This window comes from Rana temporaria, chromosome 4 (assembly GCF_905171775.1).
Source record: "Rana temporaria chromosome 4, aRanTem1.1, whole genome shotgun sequence".
NCBI lineage: Eukaryota > Metazoa > Chordata > Amphibia > Anura > Ranidae > Rana > Rana temporaria.
This window is the reverse complement of record NC_053492.1, coordinates 11,007,921-11,020,335: the sequence shown is the minus strand read 5'-3', so window position 1 is coordinate 11,020,335 and position 12,415 is coordinate 11,007,921. Positions and strand designations below refer to the sequence as shown.

At 43.8% G+C, this 12,415-nt stretch overlaps 1 protein-coding gene across 1 annotated transcript; it reads left to right on the top strand.

Moving 5' to 3' along the window:
• Positions 1-410: 410 nt before the first annotated feature.
• LOC120935886 (zinc finger protein 572-like) lies at positions 411-7,382 on the top strand. Its single transcript, XM_040347922.1, has 4 exons — positions 411-448; positions 532-738; positions 894-1,029; positions 5,907-7,382. Exons 2-4 carry the CDS (start codon positions 604-606, stop codon positions 6,860-6,862), a joined length of 1,227 nt encoding a protein of 408 aa, XP_040203856.1. The 5' UTR covers positions 411-448; positions 532-603; the 3' UTR covers positions 6,863-7,382.
• Positions 7,383-12,415: the final 5,033 nt, after the last annotated feature.

The window sequence follows — 12,415 nt, the reverse complement described above, 5'->3', positions numbered from 1 at the left end:
GTATTCAGTCAGTGTGTGTGTTTCCTACAGATGGATCCAGTAATGGGAACCCACCAGAGAGATGTCCCCGTCCTCTGTATTCCCGGGATTCCACACAGGAAGGTCACACCATCCCCCACCATCATCAGGTAGATGAGGAACAATCACTGATAGTATCATTAGGATCTGTACATTATCTGCATTGTTACCATCGATGTCATTTTTATTCTATATTCAGAGTGGAAACCTGAGAGATTCTAAAGTTAAAGTTAAAGAAGATATAAAGAAAGAGGAGGATGATAAGGATGGGGTGATGGCGGAGTCAGAGTCTCTAAAAGTACACAAAGATCTGTACCAGGACACCATGGTGGAGTCATCTAACTACAGAACCCCACCAGAGAGATGTCTCAGTCCTCTGTATTCCCGGGATTCCACACAGGAAGGTCACACCATCCCTCACTATGATCAGGTAGATGAGTGACAATTATTGGTACTGTAGTTCTGATTTATACACAGCATGTTTGTTATAATGAATGTTTTTTATTTATTCAGAGTGGAAACCTCTGGGATGATAATATTGATTTTAAAGAAGAGTATGAAAAGAAGGATGAGGAGTATGGAGTGATGGAGGAGTTTTCAGAAGGACACAAGGATATGATGGAGCCACCTAATACCAGGAACCCACCAGAGAGAGGCCCCCTTCCTCTGTATCCCCGGGATTGCACACAGATGGGTCACACCATCCCTCACCATCATCAGGTAGGTGGAGTTGAGGGTCGGGAACATAAAGTGATTGAACACTCTGACATGTGGAGATGATGTGTGGACTCTACAAGATGATATTTTCTATGTGATCTCACATCATAAATACTTCTATGTTACAGATGTTATTTTCTGCCATTCTGTTGGTTTAGGGTGAAGATCTGATGAACATGAAAGTTGAGGGTGAAGTAGAAGAGACGTATGTGAGGGATGATCAGCAATATATAGATGAGGCTGGAATGATGAGGACATTCAAAGAGGAGGACACTCCTACAGAGATCAGCACAGGTGAGCCATCCTATATATTTCTCTTATCTCTGTTCTGTTACTGCACACTGATTGGTCCAGAGTAGGGAGGGAGGTTAGTGATATCAGTCAAAAAAAAGATTGATAATAGTCACTGATATTTGCCCTCTGGCAAAGCACCTATTTCCTATTTCCTATGAAGATAAGGACACGGACCTCTTCCCCACAACCCTGGCCTGTAGGTGGGGGGGCTTGTTGAAATCTGGAAGCCTCTTTAAAAATTAAGGTAGTTCCTAGAACCTGCCCCCCCCCCCCCCGAGTACCCCTAATATTAAAAACATAAACATACAGACCCACTTCCCATGATGTAGAACTGTCATCAGTCGTGTTGTCCAGAGAGACATATCCCTGTCAATCACAATGAATGAAAGATGGATATCTGGGGTCTCCTTACTTTAAAAGTGGTTTCCAGATTCTGATAAGTGCCTCACTCGCAGACCCCAACACCTACCAAGCAAAGGTTGTAGGGAAGAGCTCTTTGTCCTCCTCAACATGAAGACAAGGTGTACCTCCAATGTTGGGGACATGTGGTCTGGTATGGCTCAGGAGGGGGTCCAACTTTCTTGTATGCTTAGATAAGGGTCTTATATACATTTTAGGGGGGACCTCACAATTTTTATTTTTTTGGAGGTGAATCCCTCAAAATCCATACCAAACCTTTAGGCTCTGGAACAAATTCGGGGTGACAAATCTTGGTATATCAATATACTCATCTCATATAAGGAATTACTTTTGCTTGTACTGATTCAATAACGCGCTTCGCAGGTTAAACCCTGCTTCTTCAGATTATCATGTTCACTTATGACAGTTATACAATAAAAGATCAAATAAGTTGTGTCTAGAGGACAAATCAGATTATCTCATGCTCAGGTAGGCATAGCAGAGGACCAGTAAGCAGGGAAGAAATTAGTCAATCCACCCAAATTGACTGATGTTAGTCAGAAGGCAGGCTCACATTGAAATTTGGAAAAAAAAGGTAAAAAATTGAGATGCCTATAAACACACAAAAAAGAAGCCTAAATGCTCAAAGGCAACCAGTGAAGAAAAATGAAAGCACAGTCCCACAATATTGGTTAAACAAATCGACCAAAAAAGAGGGTTCTGAAATAGTGATGAAAAATCGTGCACAAAGTTGAATCTTAAAGAATCGCGGTGTATAAACATGAAGGGGACACAGCGTCTCCTCGAGGCTTCTCTTGTTAGTATATCTCCGTGTCAGTGTATCCCTGTATGGAAGGGCGTGATGACGTCGAATCCGCTAGCCACACCTATGTGTTTCGTCATAAGAAGACGTCGTCTGGGATAGGCTGCTGACCAGCAGCCTATCCCAGACGACGTCTTCATGTTTATACACCGCGATTCTTTAAACATCTAGATTGTAAGTGCAATACTTCTCTGCTAATTAAATTTTACCAACAGTATCACGCTATGGAGTTTCTCTGTTTTTTTTTACCTTTGAGACATTGAGATACTACCCCGTGTTTAGTACATATGAGGAAGTGAGTCTATTGGGAGACTTTAAACTCCTGGGCCCGGAGAGACCGCCGTTATAGCGGTCACCCATATAGGGTAAGGAGACTACAACACCATTGTCTGGGTGTCTATCGGTGGATGAAGATTCCTCTTTTCTCTTTCCCTTCAACTTTGTGCACGATTTTTCATCACTATTTCAGAACCCTCTTTTTTTTGGTGAATATGTTTAACCAATATTGTGGGACTGTTCATTAATTTTTCTTCACTGGTTGCCTTTGAGCATTTAGGCATCTTTTGTGTGTGTTTATAGGCATCTCAATTTTTTACCTTTTTTTCTATAATTCACGTTCATTATATATAGATTTTTTTCATTGATCATTTGATTAGCGCTGTACCTCCTTTTGTACACATTGCACTCTTTAGTTAGGTATACTTTTTTGGTACTGGCAGATTTTTTTCCTATTCATTGTGGGAATTTCTCAAAACTTTTTTATACGTCTAGCGCAGTGTTTCCCAAGGTAGTGTTTTTTTTTTCACATTGAAATTTGTTATTAACTATCGACTAGCATCCAGTGAAGTTGAGACTCCACCACCATGCCTCCAAGGGCTAGACCAACAATACCCAGACAGGGGCCCACATGTCGCAGCTAGGTATAGAGAAGCAGCCGCTCAGCTCCCCCTCTCAAATTGAACCCAAAAGGACCAGGCAGCCATATCTGTTTTATTTGCACGGGTCAGTCTCTTCTAGTTCACCAAAGGAAAACTGAGGAAGTGGTACGAGTGCCAGAGTAGCTGGCTTGTGTAGAAATGCACCGAATTTTGGCAGGCGAAACATATCGGCCAAAAATGGGGGTTTCTGCATTTTTCCGATCATGAAAAAGGTACTGATAATGGCCCCCGAAAAGCACACGATTTTGCCGCGATTTTACCATGAATTTAATGTGCTTATGGTGTGTTTTTCATAGGTCATGTGACTCAAAAATGTAACAAAGTTTTGTTATTGATGTGTTTTTGCTGCGTTTTCAATACATTTCAATGAGAAGGTGCTTTTTTTGTGTGTTCTCTTTAACTGACCAAAAATTCAGCAAGCAAGCTTTTTAACACCACAGTCGAAGCGCAACGAACCAGTGTGAAGACATACATAGAATTGAAAGGGATTCATTTTTTTTCTAGCTTTTCTTGCGTTAAAGGTGCCGACAAATTCATATTCATTTAAATTTATCATATTAATTAAAAAGTCCGATATAATACAGTTATATATAAAAACTGACATTTTCCGGTGCATCCTGAATTTTCGATTTCCGCACCAAAATTTCCATTCGGTGCACCTCTAGGCTGGTGGTGTCCACTTTTTATTTGGGTAGAGCAGGAAATCACAGTCCTCAACACAGGATGCAGAAGCAGCTTGACACCAGAATAGGAGGTGGTAGTGGGAGCTGGGAAGCAGGCAGAGCAAGTCCAGAAAGCAAAGCCAAGATCAATAACAGCCAGGCAAAGCAATACAGAATCGGCAGCAAGAGCAAGTCCAGGAAACAAAGCCAAGATCAGTAACAGCCATGCAAAGCAGTACAGAATCAGCAGGAAGAGCAAGTCCAGGAAGCAAAGCCAAGGTCGGGAATAGCCAGGCAAAAACAGTACAGAATCATCAGGAAGAGCAAGTCCAGGAAGCAAAGCCAAGATCAGTAACAGCCAGGCAAAGGAGAGTCCAGGAAGCAAATCCAAGATCAGTAACAGCCAGCCAAAACAGTACAGAATCAGCAGGCAAAGGAAAGTCCAGGAAGCAAATCCAAGATCAGTAACAGCCAGCCAAAACGGTACAGAATCAGCAGGCAGTGTAAGTCCAGGAAGCAAAGCCAAGGACTGTAACAGCTGGGCAAATCAATACAGAATCAACAGGCAAAGGAGAGTCCAGGAAGCAAAGCCAAGGTCAGTAACAGCCAGGCAAAGCAGTACAGAATCAGCAGGCAAAGGAAAGTCCAGGAAGCAAATCCAAGATCAGTAACAGCCAGCCAAAACGGTACAGAATCAGCAGGCAGTGTAAGTCCAGGAAGCAAAGCCAAGGTCTGTAACAGCTGGGCAAATCAATACAGAATCAACAGGCAAAGGAGAGTCCAGGAAGCAAAGCCAAGGTCAGTAACAGCCAGGCAAAGCAGTACAGAATCAGCAGGCAAAGGAAAGTCCAGGAAGCAAATCCAAGATCAGTAACAGCCAGCCAAAACGGTACAGAATCAGCAGGCAGTGTAACAGCTGGGCAAATCAATACAGAATCAGCAGGCAAAGGAGAGTCCAGGAAGCAAAGCCAAGGTCAGTAACAGCCAGGCAAAGCTGTATAGAATTAGCACGCAAAGGAGAGTCCAGGAAGCAAGCTAAGATCAGTAAAATCTGGGCAAAGCAGTACGGAATCAGCAGGAAGAGCAAGTCCAGAAAGCAAAGCCAAGATCAGTAACAGGCAAAGTAGTACAGAATCAGCAGGTAGAGCTAGTCCAGGAAGCAAGCCAAGGTCAGTGTGACGGTAGTAGAATGATATCCCCATCAAGCCGTCCCTTCTTCCCATAAAAGAAAATCACAGAACCATCCACACATGAGCCAAGGCTTAATGCTGGAACAAGACAGGCTTTAATGGTATAACACACAGCTTATATGTAATTTCCAAAACTGTTACAATGACAATCTCCGCCCCCTCACACAGTGGGGGCTTCCATACAGATTATAGGCAGACATTTCGGAGCCGACCCTGAAAACACATTTTCTTTAGATAATGACATCAGTGACGTTAATTACTAGTTGTACAGAATACATTATTCTTCACACACACAATAGACCATTTACCCTTTGAAATAGGACTGGCTGAGGAAGGGTTCATTACTATATCAACAGCCTGTTAGCCGAGGAGTGAGTCACACCTGAAATCCTCTAACACACACACAACATTACTAGCAGGGAGAATTACACTGAAGCATCCTTCACAGTCAGTGACAGCCAGGCAAAGCAGAACATAATAAGCAGGCAAAGGAGAATCCAGTAATTAGGTCAAGGGAAACCAGAGAAGTACTTAGAAGTACGAGCGCATGTGTAATGCACATGAGTACAATCATAATTCCGCACTGGTTTTCTGATACCGGGAATCTAGTTTACTTTACATTCCCCAACATTTGAACAAGCAACCTCTGGGAGCTCATCCCTGTTTATGTAGATTCTGGAGTTCCTCTGACAGTATTAGGCTTTATTTTTCTTCTAGTTACAGTAAGATAGATATAATATCACAGATTGTGCCTTGGTCCTCCTTCTTTAAGCAGATTTGTAGCTGAAGGGTAACATAAAACTCTATTTATAGTTTTGTTGGGATGAAAATTATATATAACAATTATATTTTTTATATTTTCCAGGACACGCCATTAAAGAATCCTCAAAGTATTGTCTCACTTTATCTCCAGGTTGTAAAATGGAAGATGAGGACATCACAGGAGATACGACAATGAGCTCAGCTATGGATGGAGGACTTCACAGTGTGGATAGACCATGGAATCCCTTTGACGCTGAGCATCCTTATACTGTGGGGGATGATGCCGAAATTCAGGGGGAGGAGATATTTTCCTGTCCTGAATGTTGGGAATGTTTTAGCTCTGAATTAAGTCTTACTGTACATCAGAGATCTCACACAGGTGAGAAGCTTCATGCATGTTCTGAGTGCGGGAAAGGTTTCCTTCATGAATATGAATTTGTCATACATTGCAGATCTCACACAGAGGAGAAAACAAATTCCTGCCCTGAGTGTGGGAAATGTTTTAGACGGAAGTCATTCCTTGCTAGACATCTGAAATCTCACGCGGGGGAAAAGCCGTATTCCTGCCCTGAGTGCAGGCAATGTTTTGTACAGAAATCAGACCTTGTTGAACATCAGAGATCTCACACGGGGGAGAAGCCATATTTTTGCCCTGAATGCGGGAAATGTTTTAAACAGAAATCAAATCTTTTTACACATCTGAGATCTCACACGAGGGAGAAGATGCGTTCCTCCCCTGAGCGCGCAAAATGTTCGAAACAGAAAACGAGCCTTGTTGAATGCAAGGAAATGCAAATGATGAAGAAGTCACATTCCTGCCCCGTGTGTGGGAAATCTTTTACATGTAAATCAAACCTTCTTATGCATCTGAGATCTCACACGGGGGAGAAGCCGTATTCTTGCTCTGAGTGTTGGAATACTTATTCACGGAAATCTCACCTCGTTAGACATCAAAGAACTCACACAGGGGAGAGGCCGTTTTTTTGCCCTGAATGCGGGAATAGTTATTCACGGAAATCTCACCTCGTTAGACATCAAAGATCTCACATGGCAGAGTAGGGATGAGTTGAACATTCCTGGGTTTGGTTTCTGGGAACTGCTCCTAAGTTCTGAATTCTAATCCAAACCCCTTTGACATAAATGGGAACAGAATCTATTAAATCAATTCAGTCTGTTTTTAACCTTTTCGCGCTGATCGTATGCAAATATGCGGCCTCGGCTTGAAGGGGTTGTACCTGAAGCTGCATGCATCATCCCGGTACCATTTTTTAGAGTCAGCGGTTGGCTTTCTTGAGTTAACAACCGATGCGGCTAAGAAGCCACTTAGCGGTTATCCCAAGCAGCGGGCGGGGGAATCCACCCCCCCCCCCCCCTGCTGCCTTCATCGGCTCTTCCAAGCTCCGTCCCACCGGAAGGCCCGAGCGACCAGTCCGCTGGCTGGCTGGAAACCCTAACAAAGCTGGAATCTTCTTGGAGCGGGTCTCAGATCTAGTAACCCGGGAAGCAATGTCATGACATCACTTCCGGTTTACAGAAGACTAATGCCGCGTACACACGATCATTTTTCGGCAAAGCGCAAATCGTCTTTTACTAACACGGAATCAGCTAAAGCAGCCCAAAGGCGAATGGAACTTCCCCTTTATAGTGCCGTCGTACCGCGCTTTGCTAGATCATTTTTTTAAAACGATGGTGTGTAACATCGTTTTAATGATGAAATTGGGAAACCGACGTTTTTTCGACATGCTGAAAAACTACGTTTTTTTTCATGCTGAAAAATGATCGTGTGTACGCGAAAGGTGACAACGTTTTTTTAACAGTCAGTATCCAAAACAGCCAAGCTTGGCTTTTTGAATACTTTTAAGTGCAAATAAGTTTTGGGGTCTTATATACCCCAGATCCCTCCATAAAGAGTACCTGTCACTGCCTATTACTGTCACAAGGGATGTTTACATTCCTTGTGACAGCAACAAAAGTGATCAGATTTTTTTTTAAAGGGACAGTGTAAAAAAAAAAAAATTTAATGCCCCATCACTCCGTGCTTGCACTCAGAAATGAACGCATACGTAAGACCTAAGATCTCTCCATAAAGAAAACCTATCATGCTTATTGCTATCCATATTGTTCATAAAATTAATAATACTTTTTTTTTTTAACTGTCTCCATCACCCAATGCTCACATGTAAATGCATACATATGCACGCATATATAAATGGTAATCGAACCACACATGTGAGGTATTGCCACAAACATCAGAGTGAGAGCGATAATTCTAGCACCAGACCTCCTGTGTAACTCTAAATTCCTATCCTGTAAAGGCTTTTAAAGCATTGCATATAGAGATTTTTAGGTACTGATGCAATTTTAAAGTGTGACGTGTTTGGTATCTATTTACTCATAACATCACCTTTTTATATTTGACCACAAATTGGTATTTGGTTTGTATGCACTAAAGTTCATTAAAAAATGTTTTTTCCAAAACAAATTGAATTTGAAAAACTGCTGCGCAAAATACTGTGTGACATAAAAAATTGCAGCACCCACTACTTTATTCTCTACGGCCTATGCTTAAATATTTTTTATAAGGTTTGGGGGTTATTTCTAGCAAAAAAAATACATATTTTTGCATGTATGGGAATCGGCCTTGGTGGCAAGTGGTTAAAGATATAGGGCCAGATTCAGAGAGATTGTCGTAGTCGAGTGGCGTAGTGCATCTGATATGCGCTACGCCGACGTAACATAGTGAGGCTCGTACTGTATTCACAAAGCACTTGCTCCCATATTTACGCCGGCGTAACGTAAATGGGCCGGCGTAAGCCCGCCTAATTCAAAGTAGGCAGGTAGTGGGCTTGTTGTATTAAAATTAATCGTGACCCCATGTAAATGAAGCGCTGAACAAACGGCGCATGCGCGCCCATGCTCAGTATCACGTCGAATTTACTCCCTAACATACGCCGGCTTAATGCCTGTGACGTGAAAGTAACCTACGCCTAGCCCCATTCGCGTACGACTTACGTAAACGACGTAAAATTCAACGCTTGTTCCGACGTCCATACCTTTGCATTACCTGCGCCTCATGTAGCAGGGGTAACTTTACGCCGGACGTACGCCTTACGTAAACGGCGTAGCTTAATGCGACGGGCGCAAGTACGTTCGTAAATCGGCGTATCTAGCTCATTTGCATATTCAACGCGTAAATTTACGGAAGAGCCCCTTGCGGCCAGCGTAAATATGCACCCAAGATGACGGCGTAGGAGACTTACGTCGGTAGTATCTTGGCCAAATTCAGGCGTATCTGATTTCCAGAATACGCAGAAAGATACGACGGCGCACATTTGGACTTACGACGTCGTAAGTCCTTTCTGAATCCGGCCCTCAGAAGTTTTAATCAAGAGCTCAATTCCAGTGTTTGCTGAAAACACCAAATTACAGGAAAATAACTTTGCCACAGGATGTAGCATCATTACAGAAAGACCTTGACATACAGTATTAGGGGAATGGACAGTGTGACAGACCCAACCAGGCCAGGGGCTTTCCATCTACCCACCGATTATGGCCCATGGAGGAGAACGGGGATTTTGTCTGCTTCTTCTGGTCAAATCATGAAAAAGAGCTCAGTTCAGCATCTGATCCCAGGGAGAGAGCAGATCATTCTTGAATGATGGATGGCGATGTGATGAACGCTGAGAGCGAGGATTTGATTAATTCGCAGAGCTTCCCTTCTGGAGTGGATGGAAAGGTGTAATATTAATCATGTACAGGTTATAGGTCAGAGGAAACAAGGTCCATAAAGACATGAATGAGCAAGTTTGTGGTGGAGAAACTTGACTAGCCTGCACAGAATCCTGATCTCAACCTGATAGAACATTTTGGGATGAATTAGAGCAGAGAATGCTAGACAGGCCATCTCGTCCAACATCAGTGCCTGATATCACAAATGTACTTCATGAAGAATGGTCAAACATTGCCATAGACACACTCCTTAACCTTGTGGACAGCCTTTCCAGAAGAGTTGAAGCTGTTATAGCGGCACAGAGTGGGCCAACTCAATATTGAACTCTACGGACTAAGACTGGGATGCCATTAAAGTGCATGTGCGTGTAATGGCAGGCGCCACAATACTTTTGCTAATATAGTGTGTGTGTTTGTGTATATACAGTATATATATATATATACACACACACATTTAAATTGCTGGCTGCTAAATGACTTTTTCTGGCTAGTTTCTCTGTAAACAAAAGAAATTTCCCTCATCCATACCATGGGTATTATACATCAATTGTGCCCCAGAAACCAGTGGATGCTGTGAAGGATCGCCACCTGCATCTGAGCAACTAATGACATTATCTATTGCTAGGACACCACGGGTCATTGCTGATTTCGGGGCCTTGGTCTGTCACCCACAGACTGGATGCTCAGCACCTCCGTGTGTACAGCAAGTAGCCTCGTGCTACACTGGCTCCCACCTCTCTCTCCTAGGTGAAGCCCTCCTGACTCCCATGCCCAGGCCTCCTGTCTGCAGGGTGGAGTCATCTCCAACTGGGAGCCTTGGTCTGGTCATTACTTAAAGCCCAGAACACAGCTGACCAATTAGTGTACTGGCTGTTCCCTAGACCTGGACCCTGGCAGGGTACCACCCTGCTACAAAGGGTAAACCCCCACATACGTGGCACACAGACAAAACACTGAGGCACTAAAAGTAGCAAGAGAAGGGGTTAAGTACCTTTCAAACAGCCATTATCAGCGGATCAGATTCTCTAGTATATGATGCTCATGCAGTATAGTTGAGCATCATGGGAAATGTAGCTCCAAAACATCTGGGGTGCCAAGGTTTGCCAACACTGCTCTAGTAGGTACAACAACTGGGCCATCTCAAGGCTTAGCACTGGGGTGATTAAACAATGCCGGTATTTTGACGTCAAAGGGTAAACAGAATTTACCCAGGAGCATTATGGGGCTAATGGGCTCATGCACAGGAGGGCCAACACAATTGGTTGTTACAGATGGTCTCAGGCGTGTTTGAAATCCCACATGCCTGATCCCGCCAGGAAGCCGACACTGCACACCGCTAATCACAGGCAGGGAGACATTTCCGGTTCACAGCTGCACAGATCAGGAGATTTCTCTCTGCCTGTGATTAGCCGTGTGCAGTGTCGGCTTCCTGGCAGGATCGGGCATGTGGGATTTCAAACATACCCAGGCCCATTTCTAATGGTTGTAGACAGTTGAGCTCCCTGCAGGTTGCTTAGCAGCAGTAGAGCCTTCTCTGACATGCTAATCGGGATGCAATCCAGGTGAGGCTTCTAGTCAAATCTAAAGTTAAATATTATAGTGGTTTTATTGATCAAAGCCCACACCTTACAGGCAGTGGGCTGGATTCAGATACATAGGCGTATCTGTCCGCCCGGCGTAACGTATCTCAGATACGTTACGCCCCTCTAACTTTGGGCACGAGTTCTTTATTCAGAAAGAACTTGCACCCTTAGTTAGAGTGGCGTAGCGTATGTGTTGCGGCGTAAGGCCGCGTAATTCAAATGAGGATGTAGGGGGCGTGTTTTATTTACATTTCCCTTGACCCTGCGTTTTTCACGTTTTACCTGAACGGCGCATGCGCCGCCCGTAAAATCTCCCAGTGTGCATTGCTCTAAATGACGTTGCAAGGACGTCATTGCTTTCGACGTGAACGTAAATTACGTCCATCCGTATTCGCGAACGACTTACGCAAACAACGTAAAATTTTAAAACTTGGCGCAGGAACGACGGCCATATTTAACATTAGCTACCCCACATATAGCAGGGGTAACTATACGCTAGAAAAAGCCGAACGCAAACGATGCATATTCCTCGCATAAACAAACGGAAGCGCCACCTAGCGGCCAGCGTGAGATTGCAGCCTAAGATCCGACGGTGTAAGTCACTTACACCTGTCGGATCTTAGGGATATCTATGCGTAACCTGATTCTATGAATCAGGCGCATAGATACGACCGTCGGAACTCAGAGATACGACGGCATATCGGGAGATACAACGGTGTATCAGGAGATACGCCGTCGTATCTCTTTCTGAATCCGGCCCATTGAGTCTACATGGCAGCTAAACATACGGTTGCATATACACTGCTCAAAAAAATTAAAGGAACACTTTTGAATCAGAACTCCTGGGATATTGATCTGGTCAGTTAAGTAGCACAGGGGGAGGGGTGTATACAGAGGGGGTTGTTAATCAGTTTCAGCTGCTTTGCTGTTCATTGAAATTAACAACAGGTGCACTAGATGGGCAACAATGAGACGACCTCCAAAACAGGAATGTTTTTTTTCAGGGGGAGGTGTCTGACATTTTTTTTCCCTATTCATCTTTTCTGACTGTTTTTCACTAGTTTTGCATTTGGCTAGGGTCAGTGTCATTACTGGTAGCACAAAGCCATACCTGGACCCTGTAGAGGTTGCACAGGCAGTCCAACTTCTCCAGGATGGCACATCAATACGTGTCATTGCCAGAAGGTTTTCCGTGTCTCCCAGCACAGTCTCAAGAGCATGGAGGGGATTCTAGGAGACAGGCAGTTACTCTAGGAGAACTGGATAGAGCCGTAGAAGGTCCTTAACCCATCAGCAGGAC

What these genes read in the sequence shown, in the direction of transcription:
- LOC120935886 (XM_040347922.1), top strand. Translation starts at nt 604, where the DNA reads ATGGAGGAGTTTTCAGAAGGACACAAGGATATGATGGAGCCACCTAAT. An exon ending in CCATCCCTCACCATCATCAG is followed by an intron (nt 739 to 893) that starts GTAGGTGGAGTT and finishes CTGTTGGTTTAG; the next exon opens with GGTGAAGATCTGATGAACAT. An exon ending in TCCTACAGAGATCAGCACAG is followed by an intron (nt 1,030 to 5,906) that starts GTGAGCCATCCT and finishes TATATTTTCCAG; the next exon opens with GACACGCCATTAAAGAATCC.